The sequence below is a fragment of the Plectropomus leopardus genome, chromosome 16, assembly GCF_026936395.1.
Source record: "Plectropomus leopardus strain MGB_pleo_1.0 chromosome 16, ASM2693639v1, whole genome shotgun sequence".
Classification (NCBI taxonomy): domain Eukaryota; kingdom Metazoa; phylum Chordata; class Actinopteri; order Perciformes; family Serranidae; genus Plectropomus; species Plectropomus leopardus.
The window spans coordinates 25,801,843-25,829,415 of NC_142191.1; the positions used below are offsets into that span (position 1 = coordinate 25,801,843).

At 39.9% G+C, this 27,573-nt stretch overlaps 2 protein-coding genes across 2 annotated transcripts in view; both read right to left on the reverse strand.

Annotated features, from left to right (window-relative positions):
* Positions 1-4,596: 4,596 nt before the first annotated feature.
* Positions 4,597-7,636, reverse strand: insm1a (insulinoma-associated 1a). The gene has a single exon (XM_042503865.2). The coding sequence runs from the start codon at positions 7,298-7,300 to the stop codon at positions 5,963-5,965; it is 1,338 nt and encodes a 445-aa protein (XP_042359799.2). The 5' UTR covers positions 7,301-7,636; the 3' UTR covers positions 4,597-5,962.
* A 2,920-nt stretch (positions 7,637-10,556) lies between these two features.
* Positions 10,557-27,573, reverse strand: part of cfap61 (cilia and flagella associated protein 61) — a 39,123-nt gene continuing 22,106 nt past the window's right edge. Inside the window, exons 17-25 of the mRNA XM_088089409.1 lie at positions 25,410-25,502; positions 25,046-25,214; positions 23,431-23,599; positions 19,848-20,140; positions 18,051-18,378; positions 15,100-15,182; positions 14,739-14,950; positions 11,124-11,211; positions 10,557-10,880 (exon numbers count right to left, since the gene is read on the reverse strand). Coding sequence (XP_087945535.1) covers positions 10,716-10,880; positions 11,124-11,211; positions 14,739-14,950; positions 15,100-15,182; positions 18,051-18,378; positions 19,848-20,140; positions 23,431-23,599; positions 25,046-25,214; positions 25,410-25,502 — 1,600 coding nt within the window. The 3' untranslated portion in view covers positions 10,557-10,715. The remainder of the gene's footprint in view (positions 10,881-11,123; positions 11,212-14,738; positions 14,951-15,099; positions 15,183-18,050; positions 18,379-19,847; positions 20,141-23,430; positions 23,600-25,045; positions 25,215-25,409; positions 25,503-27,573) is intronic.

The window sequence follows — 27,573 nt, forward strand, 5'->3', positions numbered from 1 at the left end:
CACATGAGCTGCCTTCAGGGACGCAGCTGTCATTCAGGACACTGAGGTCGTGTCTTTTGTGATATCTGTAGGAATTCAGCAATTTAATAACCCTGAGGTCTTTAGCATGCAACATACTGTGATGGAGGAAGTAAAAGTAGCAATACAACATTGTAAAATACTGTTAAAAGTAAAGGTCCTGCATTGAAAATGTTACTCAAATCAAAGTACATACTATAAGAATGATTAGCAAAATGTACATTTAAAGTACTTTAAATAGAGAATAATCCCTGTGAATTAAATGCCATGTGCATTAATTTGAAAGAAGCTGGATGTGAATTCTTAACTTCCATGATGTAACTAACAATTATAACTATCAATGTAGCTGTTTGAAAGAACAATATTTCCATCTAAACTTTAATGGAGTATAAAAACACATAAAATGGAAATACTCAAGTAAAGTAGAAGTACCAAATTTGTGTTTAAGTACAGTACATGAGTTCCAGTCCACCACTTTCAGCACATTTGACACATGTTGGATTTTATAGGCTTTTTCTGATATTGTTTTATAGAACATTCCCACCATGTTACATGAGAACAAAGAGCATTTTTTTAAAAAAAAAACAAAAAACATTTACAACATGTTATTGAGGACTTTTGAGGATTATAAAAATGTGATATATGTTCATTAAAAAAAATGTTTATGACCTTACGAAAAGAAATTTTGCAGCTGGAAACGTTACTAAAACATTGCATTGGTTGCATTTTACCACTCTCTGAAAGTTTTTGGAACCAAAACTTGCTAGCAAGGTTTGCAATGCACATCCACCAGACATCTCAAGTTTGTTTACTGTAATCGAGTTTCACCAACAGGTCACATATATAGGATAAGTTTATTAACGTTCTCGTATACCTTAAACAACAAATCTCATATATGACATCTATGACCAACCCCAAAATGACATCTAGTGTGGTCCTAACAGTGGCAGTTTTAAACACATGCTTCATGTTGTCTGCATCTGTGGATTACACAGGTGTAGATAACGACACTGTGGTCGCAGAGGACTTTTATGTTGATTAAATTCAATATATTTACACCATAAATTGCTGAAGAAAAGGCATAAAAAAATCACCAGCATGCAAGAAAGTAAGTGTCTGATGTTAGAACTTTTTTGGGTGGAGAATTTCATGTGTCATAAGTCAGCTAGACCACATCCAGCAGTTTAGGAGCAACATATTTGTTTCTTTCATGTTTGTGTCCACCTGATAAATAAACTCCAATATTCACTCTCTTGTAGATCCCGTTATAGTCTTCAGTTATCGTGATCATACACGAAATACCACAGATAAAGGGATAAAAAACAAAAAAACATATTTAACTTAATTTTTTTAAATTTATTTTTCTTTTATTAATCACAGCTAAATTTTGGATTGCGGGAGAACTGAAGCATCTCAGAGAAAACCCACAAAGGCGTTCACCGCACTGAACCACCATAACGCTCAGACAATCACTGCACTGAGCTGATATGGAGTTAAATATTGGAGTGGGAAAAACCGAAGCACTCGGAGGAAACCCACATATACAATCATGGCACTGAGCCACCAAACTGCTCAGATGCCAGAAATCCCACGAAATCCCATATAACCTATTGCTAACCCTAACCCAAACCCTAATCCGAATCCCGCACCAAATCCTAAATTTGAGGCAAAGGCTTTACACTTTGACCACTTTGAGCATGTTGACGCTGCCCTGTCTCTGTCTTCCTGTTTCTCCTTATTGCTTCTCAACACATCCTCGATAATCTTGATATGTTTGTACAGATCCAGAATCTTGAAATGTTGTTTCAAATGCTCAGTTCTGATTCTCTTGACCGTTTCCCACTGGTAGTTGTTCATCTCTCCTGAATTTTGTTGCTCCATTGCTCGCTGCCTAATTAAGATGTGCCGAATCGGTCTATTCGGGTCAGGTAATTTCTCACGAATGACGTTACATCATCAGAAGCTTGACATCATTGCATTCCGTTGTTTGTGACATCATCACATTCTGTTGTTTGTGACATCATCACATTCTGTTGTTTGTGACATCATCACATTCTGTTGCTTGTGACATCATCATATTCCATGATGTTCGTGACATCATCACAGTCCTGTTGTTGCTATGACAACGGCAACATATGCAGCAGCCAGTAGTTCCTAAAATCCTTGCTAATTCTTTTCTTTTATGCTATATTTTTCTATTTTCTTTTTACTCCATGGCTCCTTCTGCTGAAGTTTGACTTTTCTTTGATAAAGAACTTATCTTACTTTTACTTGCAGGTTTTATTATATTTTTATGTTTTATATATCTTTTAATGTGAAGCACTTGGTGCATGTCATTTTTCTTTGTTGTAAAGCACAACGATGTGCATCTCTTGTATGAAAGGTACTATACAAATAAAGATTGTTATTTTTATTACTGTTATTATAATCATTATTATCAACATTGGGAAAAGTTGTTTGGGGTATGGATTGAATGCAGCAGACCGAAAGAGGATCTCCATCAATGGGATATACCAAGCGGACAATCAGACCAAAGGGGAGAGAAAAAAGTGAAAGCACTGGACGAAGAGAAGGAGGAGGTGAACCGGCATCAGGGCGAGGCTGACCTGACTTGGACCAAGAGCTGTTCCTCTACCAAGCCTTCTTCTGGCTGATGTCTGGTTGCAGGAAATTAAAATGGATGAGATGTGATTGAGTTTCACTTAGCAACGGGAGATCAGAGAGTGCTCCGCGCACAGTTTCACAGAGACTTCCTCCAACTGTAGAACGCATTTTAAATACACCCAGGTGCACGTGTTTGAATCTATAGCAGGAAACACGTAATCTTCCTTGGTTTCTCATACGCACACATAACTTCACTTAAGCATACTGGGAGTTACTGTGATTTGCTATGACAGCCGTGCCCCAGTGCAACATTCATTTACAGCACAAAGTCAGCTTTGCCCATTTGTTTCTGTTAGGGGGTGAATAGGGGCAGGTATGTACAGGACAGAGACTAATGCCCTGTTTACACGTACACGGTTATTTTTAGAAACGGAGAAATATTCCTGCGTTTGCACCCTTCGTTTACACGCAAATGGAGAATTCACCTCTGAAAACGATGCTTTTTAAAAACTGCGGCCAGGGTGGAGATCTTGGAAAACGCCGGTTGCCCGTTTGCGTGTAAACGGAGCAAAACGGAGAAAACGCAGGCAGTAGACGTCACAGTATGCGACAGAACTTACACTCGCGTCAAAAGTGTGACCTATGTTTACACATTGCTATGGTAACCATGGATCCCCTCAGAGTAGCAGCCGTATTTATGTTGGTGCAAGCCCTCTTCTCATGCTTACATTTACAACTACAGCTGATTTATTACATGGAGGAGCAGAGACGGATGAGTGTTCGGAGGACAGCAATCTTGCAACAACTTCTCCTCCCTCCAACACCAAGAGCCTGTCCGTGTCACCGCCAGCGTTATTTTCTATTTTCGGGATTCTGATTGGCTAACGTGGGCCTCAGCTTCTCGTTACACTGCCACCTACAGTTTTGGAATGTCCTGGCAGCAGACATACACGGGTTCGTGTAAACGCAAAGTTTTCTGAAAACGGATACGTGTGCACGGAATTATTTTTGAAAACGGAGAGGGTGAAATGATGAATGCAGAAAAAGTGTGCCTTTCCCAGCCAGATGGAATCACACAGGGTCTCCTTTACATGACAGATGAGCTTAGAGACCATCTACATACATCATGTTTTGCTGGAATGATCAGGACAAAAACTAAGAGTGAGACGGAGAAAGTGCAGGACTTTGGACTTAATAATTTCATGAGAGGCTGAACACTGTGAGAATTACACCAGACAGACAGAAGAGCCCGCTTGTTTCTGCTCAGTCTCCCAGACGGCTTTTTCTGCTGAAAAACATCAATGGGTCACACAAGTGACTGTGCTATTCCCTACATTTTGTCCCGTCTGTTAAACATGGCGCAGTACTAACACAATCAGCAGATCCTGGCACAGTGTGCCAGACACTTGTGGAGCAAATGCCACAGAAACCGGTGGAACATTTTCTTTCATTTCTCTCCAAAAGTCAAATGATTCATTTGGAAATTTTAGAGCTCTTGCTTAATCTGCTTTCCTGGCTAGCAGGGATCGTTTCCACAACATTGGCTAACATTACCTACACGTTGCAATTATGTTTTAAAGACAACATTTTAATCTAATGTTAAAAGTATGTTTTAAGGATGTTTATCATTTCAGATAATGCTCCTGTGTGGTTAAATGCTGACTAAGACGTGATGTTATAACTGCAACATTCTGAGGATGTTTCTTGACCACGTATATTATTATTATTATTTATTTATTTATATTTTTACAGTTTTTACATGCACACCAGTTTTCCCCTTAAAAAAACAAACAAACATGAGTAGAGATAAGACAAAGGAGTTTTTTCAGAGATCAAATATATATATATGTGTGTGTATATTTTCACAGCAACAATGATTACTGTGAGTATTGTGGTTGAAATACAGCTAAAACTCACCTCTGCAAATACACATTTATGTTAAACAACATACCAGACAGACCAGAAACGTGTTTCTCAGTTTGGTTTTTTATTATATTTGGACATTTAGCAAAATACTGCAGAAACATCCAAAGCAGTATAAGAGCTAATGGTTACAAAGAAACCAAAACAAAAACAAAACATAAAAATCAGTGATTGCATTCAGTTATTATTTATTCAGGAGCGGCTGGTAAAACGCGTTGATTGCTATTACGTCACTTGAACACGCCCTCCTCTTCACACCGTTTTCATATAAGTTAAAGAAAATAAATTTGGCTACATCATGAAGAAAACACGGCAACAGATCACGGACCACACAGAGCAATAATTTACACAAATAATTTAATAAATACATAAATAAATAGAAGAAAAGGAGTTTGATATACTGTATAGTGGTAATACAGAAGGCTTTGTAAAAAATAATAATAATATTGTACCCAGTCAGTGATAAATAAGTGTTCAAAAGACAATCAGATCAGTTTAAGGCAGTTTTACAGCAGGAGTTTCTAATCCAAAGGCATTACCGGCTACACTAGTTTTTACTCTTTTTTTGTTTCTTTTCAGGCAACAGCTACTGATCCACAGATCCACGAGCTATGTTAAAGCTAATCAGAGTGATGAGATAAGGTCTTCTCAGGCCTGTGAGTTCTGCTTTTTATCGGCTACAGGTCGTCCCCTCTCTTAGGTCTAGAAGCTAATAGCACTTGTGCAGAGATGCTAGAAAAATAAATTAACAGTCTAACGCTTTAAGTGTTTAGAGTATGACGTCAGATGGGGGAGGGGGCGAGTTATGGGGCAGGGGTTCAAACACACACCCAGAACCTGCTGAAGTGTCCTTGAGCAAGGCACTGAATCCCTGCCAGCTGCAGGTGACCTCTGACCTCTACAAGTTGGTGCATGTGAGTCACATTAATGTTTGCTGTAAGAGTTACACTGCAAAAAATACTCTTTCATTTCTTATTTTACAGCAGCAGGTTGTAAAAATCTGGCTTCGAAATGGTGATGCCAGGAATAACGTGCCTATTTATTCCTGTGTCATTTGTGCATTTTTTTTCAAATTAACATCCCAAAATAAGAAACAAATATACAATTTGTCTGTTTTTCTGGTGTTCTCTCCTATTTTAATTTTAAAAGTAGAACTGTTAACAATATGCTGATTTTTTTTAACCGAATAACAAACCTGAAAGTAAATCGCTCCCATCAAAGTTAAAGTCAAACAAAGTTACGTTTTCTCGCCAAAGTGCCATATGTTTTTCACACAATTAAAAAAAATACTTCTTTTATGAGCCAAAATTATAAAATAATATAAATTTTTGCAGTGTAACCCTAAAATCCCCACACAAACAATGCTGGATTTGTTATCTTGTTATGTGACGGCGTGAAAGCAGCCTAAAGTCCCGGATCAGCAGGCGGGGCGGAGCGGCATCTGCAGCAGGATCACCTGCCGGTTCTCGGACGGGTGGCATTTGTTGATGTGTCTGGTGAGTCCCGGGGAGCTGTAAAAGACGGCGGGGCAGTATTTGCACGGATACACCTGTGAGGAGTGCAGCAGGCGGATGTGCCGCTCCTGACTGCCTCTGTTGGAAAAGTTCTCCCCGCAGACCGGACACAGGTGGCAGGTGGAGGAGCTCAGGTTCAGTGGCGCCGCGCTCTGCTCACACGCCGGCGCGTCCTCGTCCTCCGCCGGTTTAGGTGAGCCGTGCTGGGACGCCAGATGCTTCCGCAGGTACGCTTGGCGCTTAAACTTTTTCCCACAGTGATTACAATCATACAGCCCTTCCTCTGAGCCGGACTCGGACGGCCCGGGGCTGGGTGTGTCCCTGTCACTGGAGTCCTTTACTTCATCCAGCGCTGTTTTTCCGGACGCGGCCGCCTTTTCGCTCTCCAAATGTTGCGCACCGGCAGCTCCGCTCTGCTGCTTCGGTTTGTGCCACCGCCGGTGTGACGCGAGGTTCGCCGGGCAGCTGAACACCTTGTCACACTCGGGACACCTGTACTCAACCCGCACTATCCTGGAGCACTTGTGCTGCGCCAGAGCGAACGGGTCCGCGTACGCCTCCCGGCACAGCTGGCACACGAACTCACCCAGCGGGATGTTGTCACCTCCGGCCGGCTGCGGTTTGGGAGTCTTCTGGTCCACCGGAGCTTCTTTGATCTTGAGCCCGAGAACTGGAGATGTGGTGACATCATCCTCAAAGTGCAGTTTCCGGATCGCTTTGGTTTTCTTAGACGGCGGTTTGTTTTTGCGCTCGGTGTCGCTGGACGGCCGTTTGGTCCCGGCGGGGGGGAGCGTCGCTGTGGATGTAACGCTGGTGTCGGTGCGGCTGCTGTTGCTGGAGCCGATTTTCAGATCCACCGGTGCGAAGAGGTGATCCAGAGCGGGGAGCGCTGCCGGCGTGGGAAAAGACTCCGCGGAAACTGGTGATCCGAGGTTGAAGCGTCTCTCCAAGTAGGAGCGGTCGTGGTCCTGGCTGACAGGGCGGGTGGGGCTGTAGAGCGCCTGGTACACCGCCTCCGGGTTCCCGAATTGCACCGGTCTGGCGACCTGCTCCGGAGCCGTGGCCGCCGCCCCGCAGGTGGGCGTCGGCGTCTGTGCGCGCACGGTGTAGGAGGCGAGAGGCGCGCAGGAGGACGGCGGCGCATCCGCAGCTGTTTGTTCCGCTTCCTCTTCATCAGAGCGGACCCGATAGGACACCGGGTTGGTTTTCTTGTTCCTTTTCACTAGAAATCCTCTCGGCATGTTCGCGCTGGACGGAGAGCTGAAGGCACTTTGGGACGCTGCTGCTGCGGGAAGGAGAAATCCACTTTCAGCCGCTCGCGGACTGAAACATCTGATGCGTCTTTTTTGTTGTTGTTTCCTGCTGCTATTGATCCTCTGTTCTCTTCCCGAGGTGCTTTCACCACAACATAGCTGCACTCTTTTTAAGGCGACATGATGACATTGTTCCCGTCCCCCCTCGTTGACTCATCCCCGACCAATCAGAAGGAGCCGAGGTCCCCTGTGGATTTGGGGAGTGGGTGTGGGAGGATGGAGAGGCTGATGGAGGGGGTGATGGAGGGAGGATCTGCAGATTGCAAAGCAGATGTACCTGAGGGTTTTATTGTATTTCACCCCCCTCTACACACACTCGCGCGCGCACACACACACACACACACACACACACACACACACACACACACACACACTCCTTCCTCCTCCTCCTTCTCCTTTTTTCGACCCGGGCACACGCCAGGAGCCTCCTGCTTTTACGGTCTGATGAGTTTGTATAGAAATCTACACGTGCCTCGGCTTTATGTGTCTCCTTTGGGTGGTGGGGGCACTGATTTGTACGAAAAGGAGACATCCGTCCACATAACGATGTCAAGAAAAAGTGACTGGAAAAAATAAAAGCCGAAAAAGTGGACATCGCGATGTGGAATTTCAGCTCCAGATAAGGAAATTGCAGTATAAGAAAATTTAAAAAACGAAAATGAGGTTTAAAACATATGTTCTTGCGGGAGAAAGCTCAGAGTTATATGCTAATACTTAATAGGACTGATTTGGATTGCCCAAGACTTTGAGTTCTTATTTTAGAATTTAAGACATTCAAAGATTTTCCAGGACACCTACAGATTCCCAAAACAGATTGAGAAACCGAGCAAAATAAGCAAACGATATTACACAAATAACCAAACGTCGAACAAACAAACATTTCACACCACCATGGCGCTGCAGCATGTGCGCTGCCGTGACAGTTAACTCCGGACATATGAATCCGTCATTTTACGCATACATAATTAATAGCGAGAGGAGGGTTTCCTGCTTTGCATCACAATGGCTGCGCTTGTGCAAGCTGTAGACCCGCCGTGATTGAAAAGGAAATTGCACAGTTGAAAAAAAAGGAGAAGAAGAAGTGGGGGCCCCCAAAAAGCAATCTGGCCCTCAGATACCGTCGGCGCGTGCTGTGCGTAATCAGTGCGCTCTTTCTGTGTCACCAAATGGGGCAAACCGAGATTATCTGCGAGTTTAAACACACCAAACCCCAATTCCTGCAGGTCAGACGTGACCCGGTCAGCCGGATATGAGTCCGTACTGCACCGTGAGGGATGACGGGATGTCACTGAGATCTGAAATGTTTAAAATGAAAAAATAAAGATATGTGCGCACGCAGAAATCAGCATGGATGTTAAAGAGCGGCAGGATGTCTAACAGATGGTTGGTGTGTAAAGTAAAAGCTAAAATACACCAAATTACCCCAATGCTGTTATTACGTCATAATAATTCCCTTAAATTCTAATTTCCTTTAATTTGTCATGCCTTTGTGCTTTTAAAGTTGTGTTTGGCTGGAGTAAAACAGTTTATTCTATTTTACCAGATACCCTTTATTCATTATGAGTCTTTAAAGTCAGTAATTAGCCAATTTCAATCCCTTTCTACTATGAACCAACTTGTTTCAGGAATTTTCCGGTACAGCAACTTGCCTTTTTCGGTCTTGTTTTTAACGGTAAAAACACACTTTATGGTAAAAATCCTAAATTAAATTGATCTTTACTGGAAACAGTTTGACATAATCTCAGTTTACCAGAAAGTTTTTCAACTGCTCTGAGAGTTTTATGACTGAAAAAGTGATTTTTGTTTTACATTTCATCTGGTTTATGAAAACAAAAACATGTTAACAAAATATGTAAGACAGAATTATAAAATACATGTCTGTTTTTGAAAATGGAGAAATACAGTTTGAAAGTATATTGTGCAGCTATTATAGCTGAAATACACACTTCTCAAGTACCATCATTTGACTAATGCATCAGAACTTAACACCAAAAAGGTCACAAGTGACTGTGTAAAATATTATATAAACACTAATATCATAGGAGACTAAAAACTCTTACTAAATACCATATACCACTGTAATCTGTCTATTTATCACAAATTATAGTCAGTACTAGAATAAGAAAAAACATTAAAGATATAAGAACATAACATTATTAAAAGTTAAAATTTCTTACAGTAAATGTAAGTTAAAGTTACTCTCTAGATACCCAGAGCACCCATGTTAAATATCATAAATATATTTTAGGTTGGACATATGTTATATCTTTTTATATAGTATCTTAGATGTACATTTATTTTATCTTAAAAAGATAAGAGATTAACTCCTTTACATGAATTCTTTAGGATAATCTTGTTACTTGCATTATGTAATTAGAACATTTTAAATGTGACTGAATCTGATACTATGTGTATATTTGGCCACCAGCAGTGTGTGTGTATGTATGCATGTGTGTGTGTGTGTGTGTGTGTGTGTGTGTGTTCTCTCAGCCTGCGGGTTGTTTGTAGGTGCGGACATATGTTGTTGTGTGTGCGGTTATTTTCCTGACAGGCCTCAGCTCAGCCTCATTAGCATACAGCTGTAGAGTGACACTTTCCTCCTCCTCCTCCCCCTCCTCTTACAAAAAGCTTTCATCTCCAGCCGCTATACGGGCCGTGTGATTGGTCACGCTGCTGCAGAGTCATACTCACAGTGATACAGTTGACACATTATGGAGGAGATGTCTGTGGAAACACAAAACAGATGCGTCAGAAGTTCTCATTTTACTTGCATTAAACTATTTAATATGCACCATATTTACATCAGAGCGCGTATGGAGTTTCCAGATAGACATCAAATTAGGGAGCAGGCAGGTCACTTAAAGGGACACTTCACCACCAAATCAATAATACATATTTTTTGTCTTACCTGTAGTGTTATTTATCAGTGTAGATTGTTTTGGTGTGAGCTGCAAAATGTTGGAGATATCAGCCATAGAGATGTCTTCCTTTTCTCGAGTATAATGGAACTAGATGGCACTCGGCTTGTGGTGCTCAAAGCGCCAGAAAAAAAAAACACATTTGAAAAACAGCAATGTCTCTTTTCTGAAATCATGACCTGGTTACTAGAGATAATCCACAGACCTTGTCATGAGCAGTGTTGTAACTATTATCTTTTTACAGAACTAGACCTGTAAGCCATATCACTGCTTTGCACTGCTTTATGAGGGATGAAATACATTTAAAAAATAGGTAGACATACAAACACACTTTATCAATGAGAATATGATTTTCAAAAAAGCATTTAAACACATCAAACGGGTTAAAAAGCTGAGCTGTTAACTTGCTGATGTCACTTATGATGTCACAGCTGTCCTGGGTAGGCGAACATGGGCAGCAGGTTTCGGTTGTAGGTTAGATATTTCACAGCGCTGCTTCTCAGAGCCGCTCGACTCTCGGCATCTTTAACTCTGTCCTGAGGGAGGACTTTTGAGTCGTCCTCCATCAGCTGCTGCCTCGACTCCTCGTCCTGCAGGGACACAGGAAGACATTAGAAACGACACAGTCTGCTCAGAGAGAACATGCTGCACTGCACTGCTGTGATGTTAGAGCAACATGTTTGAGTGGGTAGAGAATAATTATTATATATAGGAGTGAGGGATAATGTACAGCGAGCAGGTGATTATTACAAAATTCATCTCAACTGAAAGAAAGACAGAAAGAGACCAGATCAAATGCGTTGATTGTTTTAGAAAAAAATAAAAGCACTAACTGTCGCTGAGATGATCTGCTGAAGCTCCTGCTCAAAGTCAGAGAATCTGTCGTGATAAATGGCCAAACACCAGCTCTGTCTGAAGAAACTGCAGGAGACACAAACACACATTCACACACTGCTATTATTCTCCCGCCGGGATCCAACAATATTTAACTTCCTGCTGTGTCAAAATTCATGTCTTCAGTGACTCAGAATTCAGTTCATCGCACGGTCTTTAGCTGATACTGATACAACACATTTCACAGTGTTTGTAATAGAAAGCAATAATTCACTTTCTACCCTCTAATGGGGAAAAAAAATAAACCTTGAAACACACTTTAGACCAATCGTTCTCACTGTTTTTGGCTTGTGAGCGCTTAAAAAAGGCACTGTCTCTACACTTATTTTACAGCTGCAGTTGCTACTTACTTTGAAGATTGAAATCAATTTAATAGAATAATTATCATCACTAACAATCACTTACTTACAAGCATAACTAGAATTGACTTATCACGGTTATTTGGCCATTCAAGCAGTACTTTACGTCCATGTCCGTCCACACTGTTGTGTAGCCATGACAATCGACAATGCCTCAAATATGGATGTTGCTGCAAAGAAGCTACAATTTATAAAACAGGGATACTTCACACAGATCCTTAACTCTGCAGTACTGATGACCAGAAAACATTCTGATGTTACAGCTAAGTTGACCTTTGACCCTTTGTGAATAAAATGTCATCACTTCATCATTTTATCCTGTTAGGCATTTGTGTGAAATTTTGTCATCATTAGCACGTGAATTCTTTGAGTTACGGCCAAACATGAGGTCACAGTGACCCCCTAGAATGTCGTCAGTTCATCTTTGAGTCCAAGTGAATGTTTGTGCCAAAATTTGAAGAAATTCTCTCAAGGCACTCTTGGGATATCAGGTTTTATAAGAATGGGACAGAAAGGGCCCTGCAGGGGCCTCAGAGAGCAGAGCAAAAAAGGGCAAGGAGGCATGAAAAGCATTTGAGGGTCTTTGTTGTGTTTAAATAACTATGAGTTGTTAGCTTTTCCACCAAAAACAACTTTTTACCATAAAAACAAATATTAGAGAAAAGTCTAGATAAATTCAACATTCAAGTTTCTGTATCACAACTTAGTTTTGTCTTCTCTCTGCTCCCATCATTCCCCTCAGAGCTATCTGGTGACCCTTTGGAGTAGCACAACCACTAACTAAGTAGTTAAACTTAGCTTTCCCTCAAGCACCTACAACAGCAACATATGTTTCACTTTTTATACTTAAGGTATATTTCCTTCTTTTGCTTTTACATAAGTTTACTTTAAATGCAGGACTTTCAGTTGGAAAGGAGTACTTTGACATTATGATCTTGGTACTTTCACTTAAGTGTAGGTACTTCTTTCACCACTGTCTATCTGCATAACAAGACACCAGAAGATGTATGCAAACAGAAAAGTTTTTTGGGTGAACTGATGCTTTAAATATCAGCAAACCCTTGATGTAGACAAACACACACACACACCCAGAGGCCACACTAACTGTATGGGCTGAACGACCCCCAGCCACCACACGGTCAATCAATGATTTTAACGGCTCACGATGCTCCGTCAGCCTCCACAATGACTTTACGAGTCAGCTGAGTGAGCGGCGTGACGAGGAATCAGTCTCTGCAGCGGGGAGGCTCCGGCTTTGTCTCGTCCCGGACCGTCCACAAAGACAGATTGGGGAACTGCATAAACAGATTAGGAGGCGGGGGACAATAGACGTCCATATCTGGGGGTCATTTGTGTTGAAACCTCAGAAGCAGGTCACCCGCTGTTTGACAAACACACACACACACATACACACACCGCAAAGTCACACCAGCAAACACACAGACAGCATGAGGACAAAAGACACTGAAGTCCTAAATCTCTCTCGTCTGTTCAGACTGCTTATGTTATTTTGACGTGTGAGGTCATCAGTCAGCAGATGAATGATGGTAAGTTTCGCCACCTGAAAACATTTCCTCTCTTAGACTCAAAGTGGCTTCAGGAGACAGTGAAAGTGGCTCATTCTCATACAGAATTTGCTTATGAAAACAACTTTTTCTTCCAAAAAAAAAAAAGAAAAAAAAAAGCTTGACCACCTGCCATCTGTTTTGCTACCTAAACCAAACATCCACAACTGAACAGCAACATGTATTGTGCCAAAATCATACTCCTACAAGGGCTGGATAAACCGACAGAAACACTGTACAAAACACAATAACAGAGCAGAAAATATCAATTTGGTGAAGCAGTTTGTTGACAACAAAACATTTCTGCAGGTATGTGTAAGTTGTTTGTTCACCTCCTGAGCAACTGAAGCTAACACAAGACTTCAGCAAAAGATATTATTTTCAAAGATTTTTCCATTATTCCTTTTGGTAATAACAAACCGCCAGCAATGTATCCGAAAGAGGAAGCAGCGGCAACCTGTAAAATTATTACCCTAACTGTCTGCTGTAAACATCCACCACAGTTTACAGACTACTTGTACAATGGGAGATTATTACATACATTTTAAGTTTATTTCTCAAAATAAAGGGTTTTCCATATTCTGGATGAACTTCTGGTTAGTTTAAAACCTGTGTTTTGCATTTTTAGTCCCATCAAAGTTCTTTGTAACAATGTCACCATGTTCCCTCAAGGAAGTCCCTGACTATGGCTTAGATCAAACTAATAGAAAAACTTCAGATAGACATCTAAATCCCTCTGTTGCACAAAGCTGTCAAGTTCTCAGCTATTTTATAAACGTGGGGCTAATTTGTTAAGAATTTTGGGTCAATTAAGATTATTTTCTAATTAAAAAAAAAACAAAACATGCCTGACCAGGCAACCACATCAATCTGCTCATCTCCCCTCACTCCGTCAGCAGCCTTCTGGAAGAATTCAACAGTTCATAAAGACATTTTAGGGAAAATTCGGTGAAAAGTGTACCAATAGAAAATAAAAAAACAGTACAAGCTTTATTAACACAGAGCTAAGCTGCTGCTGCTTCTTGATGTTGGATGTCAACAGTTGACCTTAAATGAGAATACTTTTGACCGGTTATGCGTGTCAGCCTATAGATTCATTTTCCTAATCACTGGTTAAATACACTGCAGACCACTCCGGTTTGGTGGGAGCTAGCTAGTGGCACTGCTCATTCCGCGATTAATGTTAACGCCATCCAAAGCCAACTGTGTTACTGTGTACCTATGCTCAGATCTCCCCCGGGGTCACCCTGGTGAGTAAGCAGCTGCAAGCCTCCTTTAGCATTGTAAACTATGTTTACTCTGTTAGCACTGTAAGCAGTGTCAGCACGGCTAATAAAAGGAAAGGGCTATTGTATCATTACAATTTGCTTTTTTCCCCCTCTCAAAAAGGAATTCTTAAAAAAGTCAAATTAACCAAAACTGGCTTCCCTAGTGAGGACTCAGTATTTCTGCTAACTCATCAGTCAGGACAGTTTTCTTGGGCAAATTAAAAGGAGTGATGATGACATCACATCTGTATATTTCCAACATATTGGTTGACAGAATAGAAACGTTGGCTGGATACTTTATACTCTAGAAAAAAACTTGCATTTGACATTTGCAAACGGACAGTAACTGTCCTCTCTCCTACCTGTACAGATCAAGGACGAGGCCCTGGTGGTAGCGGTTTGACAGCTGGCCCAGCAGCTGCTGGTGTTTCCCGTACAGACTCAGGTAATTGGAGACGGGGAGGGGCTTCAGGGAGAAGCAGGTGAGCGTCTCCACCAGCTCGTAGCAGTCAAGATGCAAACAAAAGTAGTTCCCCGTCTCAACCCGTCCGGTCACGATGCCGCTGTCCTGTAACTGCACGCACAATTTAGTCAGAACTGTTGAGGGATTTCATGTTTAAAAGATAGGGCTGCAATATTCTCTAATTGTGTTTTTGTGCACCAATGAAAAGACAAAATACAACAATACATCGGTCCGTTAATTTCCCTTCCTGACAACCTTACATGTTTAACAGGGGGGCCTGTCAGGTTGGTGGCAGATGGTTTTGTAACATGCAGGTAGTTATATCCTCCAGGCAGCTTTCCACCTGAGGAGAGAGGGAAAACACATGATAAAGGTCATGGTGTGATGTAGTTCATATAATTATTGTTGTAATAGAATACAGGAATCCATCAATGAGTGAGTAAGATGATGTTAGAGTTGACTGCTTTTTTCATTGTGAATTAAAGGAATATCTTTGGATTTGAAGTTCTGGTCTGACAAAACAATAATTTGAAGATGCCACCTTGCTTGTACTGTGACTGTGTGATTAGAAAAACTGTTATAAGTTGCTGCCCTACTTGACAACAATAAAATGTAACAATACTGCCACTGAAAATCTAAAATTTAGAGGATATCATAGCTAAAACACCAATCATGCTGCTTTTATAGGAACAAAATATACAAATAAGACTAGTTTCAGAGCTGAAATACACACTGGCACCAACCATCATAACATGTATTGCACTGTAAACATCCACCCACAGAGGAAAACAGAACTGAGGCAATGAACTCAGATAGCAGGAGATGATATGGCATCTCTGCTCTCCCTAAACATTGAAATCTCTCTGAAAAGTTCATGTGTGTTTCATCTCTGTGTGAAGGGCGAAGCCGAGTGGCTGTTGTGTTTATGTAACCTGTGGAGTGGCCTTGGTTACTCCACGAATACACAGCAGCACAATGTGGCATTGTTACACCCTGCTATGGTTTGAGTGTATGCCACAATAACATCGTCAGTGGGTGAAAGATTGGAAAATGCTCCACAAAAGCATAATGAACAAATATTGGCAGCGCAAATTCTCTCAGATAAAAGCAGACAAAATACATGGACAGACAGAGGGAAGGATTCAGAGTGGAGAATAGAGGTAAACTGACAGACCTTGAAAACATTTGGAAAGTGAGATTTGCTGATGAATGTGAAGGAATTTTGTTTATTAAAAGCCTACAAAACATCTAAAAATGACAATAAAGCTAATACAATAGTGAAGTGGGATGGGTGTTTTAAGGGGGCCATGGTTTTAGAAATGCCATTTATTCTACTGGTTATATCATCAATAAAAATAAGTGTGTCATCAACTGTGTAGGAGACAGTCCTATAAAAAAAACATATGTATATCTGCAACACAAGCCACTTGGTCTGAATCCATTGAGTCTTTTCTTTTCCCCAAACCAAAAAATACTGTTTAAAAACCACTTATGGTACAGCATAAATCTCACATTCACGTCAATTTTGGGGGAAAACCAACTACTACAATTACACTTTTAGTGTAACACTAGTGCCAGTGAATGTTTTTCTCCCCTTTGGCCTCAGGGAGCAGTAATGAGGCAATAGAGTGCTGCAAGTTTGTGTTGCCCTGGTTCCCTGGTCAAAAAGCCAATGAAATTTCTCCATTGGATTTTGGATTATTGCAGAAAATAAGCTCTGTGGCGAACAAATGTTTATAATACTTTAATGTTTTGTTCAAAAAAACATAAATGAACACCACTTTTTTGAAGTCTAAATGCAATTCCCAAAAGTAAAAAGCTGATGTTAGGCTACAAATGAACAACACCACAGTTCCATGACTTACTGTCATCACCACAACGAGACAGCAAAGCCGCATTCTGTGCTGCTTGGCATGATGATATTCTGTATTATCATCTAGCCACTTCTTAGCAATCATCCATGCACAGCAAAGCTTCAAAATTCTTGAGTGGGGTATTTACTGATGTATTTTATGTTGTAGAACAAACATGAACGCCTCTTGTGTCAACCACAGATCTTATTTAAGGCATCTAACCAAAAATACATTCAAAAAACTAATTGACTTTTAAAAGGGGGATCCAGAGGTGCAAAAATACAAACTCATTTTCAGGTTTTAGGGCTTGTTACTCAGGCTCTATTATCACTGAGAGCATAACAATGAGGTGAAAAAGACGCTGCACTAGAAAACCTTTTTGGACCACACATCCAAGAAGTCATGTCATCACATTGCATCATATCATTAAGGTACAACACATGCCCAATAAAATCTGGTCTGCAGTTGTCAAAAGGCTCAACAGGTGGCGTGTCATCACAGAACATGGGGACGATTGATTTGTTTCACTGAGGCGTTCGCAATTGGTCTTGGATAAAAATATATCTACAAAGATATAGATAAGAATTAGAATACTGCAATTATTGAAAAGATCTTCAATAAAAGGCCATAAACAAATGCTTTCTTTAAGAAAACATTTGGCTGCAATGTGTGCATACCCAAAAAGGTCTGTCAGGTCCAAAGCACCCAAAGAGCAACGGAGCGGTGGTGGTGGTGGTGGTGGTAAGATAATGGCTCTTACAGTTTGCAACACTACACTATGTCACTTTAGTTTTGCACTGGCACCTAAGAAAACAGCAATATTTCACAGTGATACACAACTGGTCTTGGCGATCTCAGTGCTGATAGCCTACTTGTTTACACCTTTAACACAATGGCGGATAGTTTGCGCTGAATTGTTGGTAGAGCATGACGTAGGTGAAGGTGAAAGAATAGAAACGAATGAGGCCCTGCCTCCAATGCTGTAGCCAGTTCTCAAGCAACACAAAAGCTGAAATTTATGCTTTACTAGAAGTTCAGTCAAACTGTAGTTTTTGGTTTTATAAAAGAAAAGACTTTAAGGGCAAAGACTTACTGGTTTGTTTTGCAAATGGACTACTATTTAATTGCCACAGCTCCGTTACAGAACAGTAAGCAGCCACTTCCCAGAGCATTTCTATGGAACTGTCTCATCCTCTACGGCGCTGCAAGTGTGGTGAAAAATATGTTTTACAAAAAATCAAAAAGACTGACATAAAAACCAACGTCAAATACAATGGCTCCATATTTATCTGTAGAACTTCCGAATTACTCAACCTTTAAAGCTCATTAAATATATTTTTCCAGGCTTGAAATTTTACCTTGAATCTTGGCCTGTTTATACAGCGGAATGAGGCGATCTATTTCAGCTGGAGGCTCGACTGCAGGCTCCAGTGTTGGGTCAAAGAGGGGCAGCAACACGGCCGCCAGGTCCTGCCCAACTTCTTTGGAGTTGAAATTTGCGTGCGACCACTCATCTGCATAGTAGCAGCGGGAGAATTTGGTGAGAGGTCCGGCACCACAAATGGCTGAATCGCTGGTGTGGAAAGTGGAATTTATAACAAGTCTACTGTCAAAGACCAGGAAGGAGTTGTTGACGCTACTGAAGGTGTTGAAGTCGACTCCTTTATTGGAGAGATTAATGAACACCTAAAAGGAGGAAATAAAGAGAAATCAGTACGTTTTCTGTTTTGTAGTGATTTCATGATCAGATTCAGTGTAACGGTACAGACCACATTTTTCATATATTTCCATATACACATGAAGTTTGTTACTCAGTTCTTTTATTTAAATTCTTCTATGGGCACTGACTAAGCTCCTAATATTTAAAGGTTTTTACCATGAAAAAAGATTAATTCATGACTTAAAATGGCTTTGATGTAGGTCTACACCTTTGCCTCATTTAGAATGCATGGATCTTTGAAAACGCTTGCCTGCAGCTCAAGTGTACCTGCTTGGAAATGGAAATAGATAACATGCGCCTTTGGGTTGACTACATTATCAAGAAGCTAATAATGTGTTGCTGATGTTAGATAAACTTCATAAGTTAAAGTGAAACCTCACTTGCAAAACATGGATAAGTAGCTACACCAGACTTTTCCTCTTATAACCCTTGTTTAAGCTGTAGCGTAATGGGTTTGGTTCCATATGTATGTTATGTAGCATTCTTGAGATTGTCACTAGTTGACTGTAGTTTGGCTGGAAACGGTCAGCGATGGCCTGACTGCTTATTTGGCTCGTGATATGTCTTGTAGGATATAAAAACACCATATGAACATGTTAACAAGGTTAAAAACTTGATTTTAATACACTAACGCAACATATTTGTACAAATTAAACAAGTTACTTTGTATTTATCATGTATTAATCAGTGTCATCTTCTGCTTTAACTGTTGATACTGGAAAAACAGAGATGACTGGATTGATCCACTAATTAAAATAAACAAAGGATGATGTTGATAGACTGCTGATTTAAGGTCGGCAGTTAATTCTTTACCTTTTTGAGATGATTTGTCAAATTAATTGATGATGTTTTCATTGAAAAGACAGAAAAATTTTGAATTTTGAAAAGAGATACAATGCTCTTTGAGCAAACTGAAACTGAGTGATGAGACTGGTGGAGCTGGGCTTAATTAGCATATTATTAGCAGAGTTCAGGTACCCTGTTGAGTTTTACTGTAAATGACAAAGTTTAAATTCAGTGTTTCCTACAAAACCACTTTGCGTGTATCCCTAACGTCTTACAAATGTGTCAATTATATTTCCTTCCTCAAAAAATATTTGCCAAGCCAAATGTTTGAATTTGTTGGAACCTGCATGGTTTAAAAGTACGGTATTGGAGGAATATTATCTACACACACATAACCAGACAGTGGAATCCTTTACTCCCTGACACATTGAAAATGGGAAAAACACCAAAATCATTTTGTGCTTGACAAACACAGTCTGCTTCCAAGAAGGAAATTAACATCCAACCATCAGCCACAAGCTGGTGAATTCAGCCGGTTGTTTGTGAGCTTTTCAGCTCTACCAGACAGCCTGGCCAGTAACCCACCATTGTTTGGAGAGCATTTTCATATTTTAAACCAATAACTGACTGAGTAAGTAGTGGAACTTACTCCACACTGCAGATGGAGAGGCTCTGCGTCAGTGGTGAATGACACAGACGTGAGAGGATCAGGGTGTTCTCCATTGTTCATCTGGGCCAGTAGGCAGTTATGGTGGATCTTGACCTTAGCCTTCTCCAAGGCCGTCGCCACAGCCTCCTCTACGACAGGGTTGCTGAAGCAGGAGACGCTGGGCTTCGGCTGAGTGAGGACTAGATGGATACGGTATCCCTGGACACCAAGGCTGAGCAAAGTCTCCACGGTGGTGAAGGCATCAAGGTTATTTCCATAGACGACGGCATTATCTGGAGGGTCACAAATAAAAAACAATTAGAATAGTGTGTTTGTGGTCTTTTAAATTTTCAGTCAGAAACAGTAATGTTAATGTCAGCACTTTGATGGAGCTCTCAAAGAATCCAAACAATAAATCAAAACTATCAAAAGCTTAGTACGTGAGGAGGAGGTACAGACGAGTGGTGGAGGAAGCAAACGGCATTAGCACAAATCAAAAGAGTAAAATGGCCACACTTGACATCTGCATCAGGGATGCACAATATTATCAGCATGTCATCAATATCGGCAGATATTGGCTTTAAATTAAAATACCACAATCGGCCGATATGCTGATTTCTGCTAATATGACACACTAATATTTTTATTTATTTATTATTTAAGTATTTAAGTTTTTTTCTTATTTTGCACAATGAATGATTATTACATACACTGAAATGCATTGTATGTCATGTATCTCTATCTGCTGGTGGGCAATCACAATAACAGTATGCATAACATGATGTTAATTCCACTGCAGAAGACACTTGATGATCACTAACATTAGGTGGGAAAAACAGTGGATGTATCAATATTGGCATCTCTCATCAGCCACATGAGTTGTTATCATATCAGTATGTCGGGTATCAGTAAAAAATCCAATAATGTGCATCCCTAATCTGTATGAATATGACTGATCTTTACTAGTCAGCTGTAGAGCTGGGCCAATGTAAAAATTTTCAAACCGGTTTGATATTAAGCCAAACACCAGACCAGTTTACCAAATTCTGTCATTAGATGTCCCACTTAACTCAGCAGCTGCTCCCAAGACTGGAGGTGCCAAACGAAAAGTCAGAGGAACCACTAAAATCATTAGGATTCACCCTAAGGGGAGTATGAAAATCTGTAACAAACTGAATGACAATCCATCCAATAGTTGTTTAAATATGGACAACAAAGAAAGTCATCTGATAGATGACCACATGTTTATGAGTAATATGTAAAACGTCATGAGTAGGTTTTAGACTTTGTTATGCACTACAAACTACAGAAGACAACGACTTTCTCCAGTGATAACGATTTTTTTCTGAAAACTAAAACCCCTTTTGGATTCATTTTACCAAGTTTCATTGCACTTACTTCTGATTTTAAGCCACAGGCAATGTTTCTTACAAAATCATCATATTCTAAATACAAAGGAAGCTCTACAATTTAAAGGGACTGAATAGTGACCATGAAGCATTGATATCAAAAAATAAAAAAACAATATTTTGCGTTGCCCCCCCCAAAGTAATCCAACCTTTGATGCTCGCTTTTCAGAGTAGCCTCTTGACATTATAGAGAACATACAAGCTCCTTTATAAAAGAATATGTGCTCCTCATCTCCTACTGATTATATTTCATTTAAAGCACAAAGCAGCAGAGCCATGATTACAATGTATGTGAGACTGACAACAAAAACTCATTTGTTTTGTGTTAGAAATGGGCTTCTAATGTTGGTTATAAAAATGTAATATCACCCTGTGTCTCTTCACAGTCTCTTCTTATCCAATATGTTCTGATAAACCCTGTGATTGTTGTGTGTCAAAACAAACTCTATGAACTCTGCGATGTGTTTGAATTTTTTTTTTTGGCATTCTTGTATTTTTAACAGTGTTTTTCTGCAACATGTGTGTTTACTCTAGTAGTAATAGAGTAGACAAGAGTTTTCCTGGCTGCTGTTCAGTGTCTCTGTCCGTGGTGCTGAACCAGAGGAGCTCCGCTGCTACCGAATCATCAAGGCCAACAGAACACTGAGCTTCTCATCAATTAATCTATATTCCACTGCTCACTTCATCTGTTTATCTCTTCTACTACAAAAAGAACTACCCAAGGACACGTTTTTTTATGTATGGGAAAAGGGTCCTGTCCCTTAACCCTAGCCCCTACACTGTTTAGTTAAGGTAAAAAAAGATAAAAATGCCTTTGTTAGGGGTCCTGGTGTGGACTGGTGTGCAGTCAGTACAAACTGGTCTTATGTTAAATCATGTGACCGCTATAATAAAGGCTTTTTATCTTAAAAAACCAGTGTGCCTTGACTTTTTTTGAGAATTAATTCCCTATTTGGGGGGACATTGATTGCCTCTGCATGCATCATGAGCAAATGTTTCGTGTCACATTGCTGTCACATCAAAGGAGCACTTCCTACTCAATTTTTAATAAAAGTTTTTTTTTTTGCTGTATTTTATTTGTATTTGCTTTCACTGTTACTTTTACAGTTATGTTAAAGACTAAGTCTGGTGTTGTTGTATATTTTTCTTATTGTCAACAAATCCCATTAAACAACCAAAACATGTGCAGCTTATTCCTCTGCACCACAGAGCTCCATTGCTGTCCAAAAACTATTTAAACCACATTAGTAAGCCACAATGTTGCACTGGGTGATATGTTCCTTCATTATCATGAACACACACACACTGTAGTTTATTATGACTCAATCCCACAAACACTGTCCTACTGATTCAAATACTCACCAGAGCACCAAATGTGAATTAATCAACTGCTAAAAACAGTCCCCAACAAATGCACTATTTCCTCCTCTTTGTTTGATTAAAAATAACACAGTGACCAATTACTGACACTTTTTAAGAAATTAATATATATAATTGTGTCTTACTATTTACTCCTTTTATTAAAAACCAATAGGCATGGACCTGAGAGAGCCGCAGACAGAAGTCAGAGAGTATTGAGAGACTGACACAATACTAGATTTAGTATTTTCCTGGGATTTGTTGTAGGAAAAGTATCTTATAAAACTTGAGCTGAGACAGAACAACTACATCTGCTTTAGTCTAACACCAAAATTTACATTCACACTGTTTCGTTTTGTTATTATTATTAAAATATGGAAATAAACATGGTATCTGCTGGAGTCTGCCATGGCAATTTGCATTTATTAATGGTTTTCCTTTATGACTGGGATCAACTAATTAGTATATATAAAAGCCCCACTCTAGATCACTGCACAATTCCTTCAGAGAGCAGATTAATTTTGCTTAATGACACTGTATTTTTCCCTGCACTGAAAAGCTGGGCTCTCAGAGAGTGATATGATAATGGAAAATGGATGGAAGAGGCCGACCTGATTCACAGAGATGAAAGATTTCTCTGCAGCTAATTAGCTGCTAATTATACCGGGGCACTTCAGCGCTGACTGGCTGAGTAATGACATACTACTACAGATTAATTTTAGGTTTAGTGTGTGTGTATGTGTGTGTGTGTGTGTGTGTGTGTGTGTGTGTGTGTGTGTGTGTGTGTGTGTGTGTGTGTGTGTGTTTTTACTTGCCCTCCAGCTCCACAAAGTTGGCACACAGCCAGCGGCGAGCAGCCATGCAGTCATAGAGGTCGTTGAGGGTGAAGAGGTTAGATGGGACGGGCCCAGTGTATCTGGACTGAGTCTGCAGCTGGCTGTTTGTGGCAGGCTGGCTCAGATCCATCCCAGAAGGACAGGGCATCTATAGCATCACATGACACACATGGACAAATTACATCAAATTTGTGTCATAATGTCGATTCAGACACCTAACATGCTTTGTGAACACTTAAAACAGCTCAAGGCCTTAACTAAAATAATGACTCGTAGTATTGTGAAAAGATGGAAGAATGAAATAATTATTCATGGCATATTTTTACTGTCATACAGCTTTTTTCAAAGGAGATATCAGCTGATAAAGGAGATATCAGCTGAAGTCCAAAATCTTGTGATCATGAGAATGTACATTAAAGACCTACATGTCATGTAACAGCACAGCAGAGTGAATACTGATACTTTCAGCTTCATCAGCTGTTGTTTGCTGTTACAATGTATTATATAAACTTCTAGTAGCCATAGTTGTCAGTTAAAATAATCAGTGGTGAAAGAAGTATTCAGATCCTTTCCTTCAGTAAAAGTACTAATACAACACTAAAAAGACTTCACTATGAGTAAAAGTCCCGCATTTAAAACCTTTCTAAAAAGTAAGAGTAAAAATGTATTACCAGAGATAATGGTAATTGGTTGTAAAATATTCCCTATCTGTTATTTACTATCATATCTGATGTTTTAGGATTAACATTACTACTGCATTAATGTGTATGCTGCATCTTACTGCTATAGATTTTTAGGGTTGTGCTGATTTAAACTCCTTTATATACCAGTTTATTCAGTTCTGTAGTTTAATCTACAGCAATGCATCATATTCTTTAAGTTCATCACATGAGTGTAGCGTGGCTGTCCTGTGAGGATCATGTATCTCCTAAAAGTCAACTATTCATGGTGTCAGAAAAACAGCCCTGTTTTCAGCTTTGTCATGACACAGGAAGGGTATGAAAAGGTAAAAAGTTGCAAGAAATTGAAATGCTCAAGTACCTTAAATATTTATGTGCTTTACCTGAGTAAACATACTTGGTTACATTCCATTACAGAAAATCATGGATTAAGCTGAAACTCCTCTTGATCGTTACTTTCGACTAGTCACGCTTGACAGAAATTGCGTGTTTTCTTTCTTGTCATGTGCCTGGGCAATTTTGTTATGTCACAGACACCATCATATTTTGTCACACAATGTGTTAGAGTAGCCACATTAACATTACATATTCATCCTGTAGCTCCCTTGTTTGGTTCAGTGGTTCCCACTGACCACCTCCTTTTCTTGCGCTCCTGTTGTCTCAACAGTCTGAGTGTAAATGATCAGAATGCTAAAGGATACAGAGTAGCACATTTAGATAAATGACAAACAAATAGCTGTCATGGGATGATATAATGTAACAAGCCAGCTGAATGATGGTGTTTGGTTGAATAAAAGAGTAATTCACAGAAGTGTGTAACATTTTTGCTACTTTTGAGTTGTTTGGTTACCATGGAAATGACTATAACTCTGTAATATTCACATTAGAAGATGAAAGGGGTCTCATTGTCTCACCTGGTACTGCAGGCCCGTACAGAGGATGAGGTGATCGTAGGGCACCTTTCCATAATCAGACACCAGAATGTGTTTGGACTTCCTGTTGATGCCCACCATCTTCCCAGTCACCACGTTGATGCAGGAATGCAGAGGGAGCTGTGCTAAGTCTCTGCTGCTGTAAGCATGACTGCAGGAAGTGGAGAAACCTCTTAAATTGCAGGGTGGATTTATGTAATTGTGAATATAGAATTGAGTTTAATATAAAATAAAGGGTTAAGAGCTTTGTTCTCATTATACGTTCAGATGCATCTAATACTCGATTCAGCATAAAATGCCAAAACATGATTTTATATTTTTTATGCCTGATGTTGCATTCCCCTACCTTGTGGACAGAAATCCGACATCCTCGTGGTTGTATTCGCTAGGGAGACCGTGTGTTGAGACCAGGGTCAGGTTGTTGAACCTCAGGTGAGGGCTACAAGACAATTAACAGTATGAGGGCTTTTCCACAGAATACAGTGAATACATACAGGACACAGTGTGAGAGGAATGTTTTCTGGGGCAAGGACAACTTTAATTTCTACAGATATGTTCTTTATCCAGTGATGTGAAACAGTATTTAGAGAGCCTGGCTAATGTCAGACATGTTAAAAAGACAATAAAGAATACTAAATTAAAAAACACATTACTTTGCTTTATGTAACAGGAGGGTCTGTCCTCCTTTATTAATATTAGCAGCTGCAAATACTATTAATGTTAAAAAATAAAGATGCTCAGACACTGAATTCCTCTCACTAGTTCCTACTCAAAATGTACTCCAGTTAAACTCATTTAACACAGATTTAACACAGTTAGTCTGTTTGAGTTTACATTCATGTCTGTGAAAACATGGGTGCTTTACACACATTATCCACCTCACAGCACAGGAGATCTATACAATCTGCACAGTTTCAAGGTGGACACCCAAGATTAGTGTCACCAGTTTAGTATCTGACCAACAGTCTCTTTGATCCTGAGATATGATGTTGAATGGTAGCCAGAAAAGAGTTTTTGCAGAACATTTTGATGTCACAGTGAAGCTAGCCTTTGACTTCTGAATAGAAAATGTTATTACTTCATAATTTTATTCTGTTAGACACTTGGTTGATTTTTTTTTTTCTAAAATCTTGAATTATGGCAAAAAACATGCAAGGTCACAGTGACCTTTGACCTTCAACCATTATTATTGAGTCAAAGTGGACATTTATCCCAATAATTAAAGATATTCCCTCAAGGCTTTAATGAGATATCATGTTTACAAGAATGGGATGTTCGCCCATTCATACCGTGCACCCAAATGTAATGCCTCCAGCCACAGCTATTGGACTCATGCTAACAAATGAGTGCAAATATCAGAATTTCATCTTCTTTTTTCTTTTTTTGTACTGTGCTCCAGATGGATTTTGCTTTTTCATTTTCAATTACCCTAATGCTCTTCACATGCACTCTGTCGCATTATCCTCATCAATGCTCTAGTGTGTTCTGACAGTGATGAACACCCACTGATAAACACATTAAGTTGAACTGCAGGACCAAAACTAGAGGTGGTACTTCTGCTACAGACTGTTAGCATTAGATCTTCAGATCTACTTTTCCAAAAGAAAAAAAAAAAGGTAAAAAAATCCCATATGTTAAGATGGAAGTTTTCTAGCAGTACACCAATGCATATTATTTTGGCTCCTGAGTATTCATGTGTATTTACTGTCTATAGTGTACAACATAACATCTCTTGTGATGCAAATGACTTCTTTTGTGGTGTCCTACAGGGCATCACAGCTGATAACAGCAGCTCCAGCTCCTCTGTCCAGTGAATAGCAGAGTGTGTATCTGGCAGTGTTCAGCCTTATCACACTGACGCCTCTGATCAACCCTTGCTCTGTTGTTATCTCAGGTTCCTGCTAAATTAACGCCCATCGGCACAGATCTACAACACCAGACATCAAAATGCTGGTAAACTGACTGGTTGTAGGTTAGATGGCTGTTGTGTTACATTACTCATGAGTAGTACAACTGGACAATATGGGGAGATATGTATACTATGAGTAAGATGATAGAAATTCGTAAGCAAGCAGAGATTTGATTTTTATTTCTCTGTTTGAGATTATTGGACTGTTCTGGATAGTTGTGCAAATCAATGACAGCTTTATGGTAATATTGGATTTAAAGCAGCCACCCTTTCTCTTTAAAATAGTCATGGAATTTTGCAATTAATTATGCTTTTCACAATCACTTAACCTGTTGATTTTTTTTCAGTCTACAATGTGCCCATCTCTAAAAACCAGAGCCTAAGCTGAAGTCCTATTACTTGTTTTGTGCAATCAAATGTCAAAAATCCATAGATATTCAATTTACAATGACAAAAAAACTGAGGAACGCTGCAAATGATCATATTTGAAAAGCTGGACACATCAAATTTTTTGGCTTTTTGCTCAATAAATAACATGAATTATTAAAAATTGTAAGTTTATATGGCTCACTACTGGAGAGCAGCAGAATGAGCATGTATT

What these genes read in the sequence shown, in the direction of transcription:
- insm1a (XM_042503865.2), bottom strand. Translation starts at nt 7,300, where the DNA reads ATGCCGAGAGGATTTCTAGTGAAAAGGAACAAGAAAACCAACCCGGTG.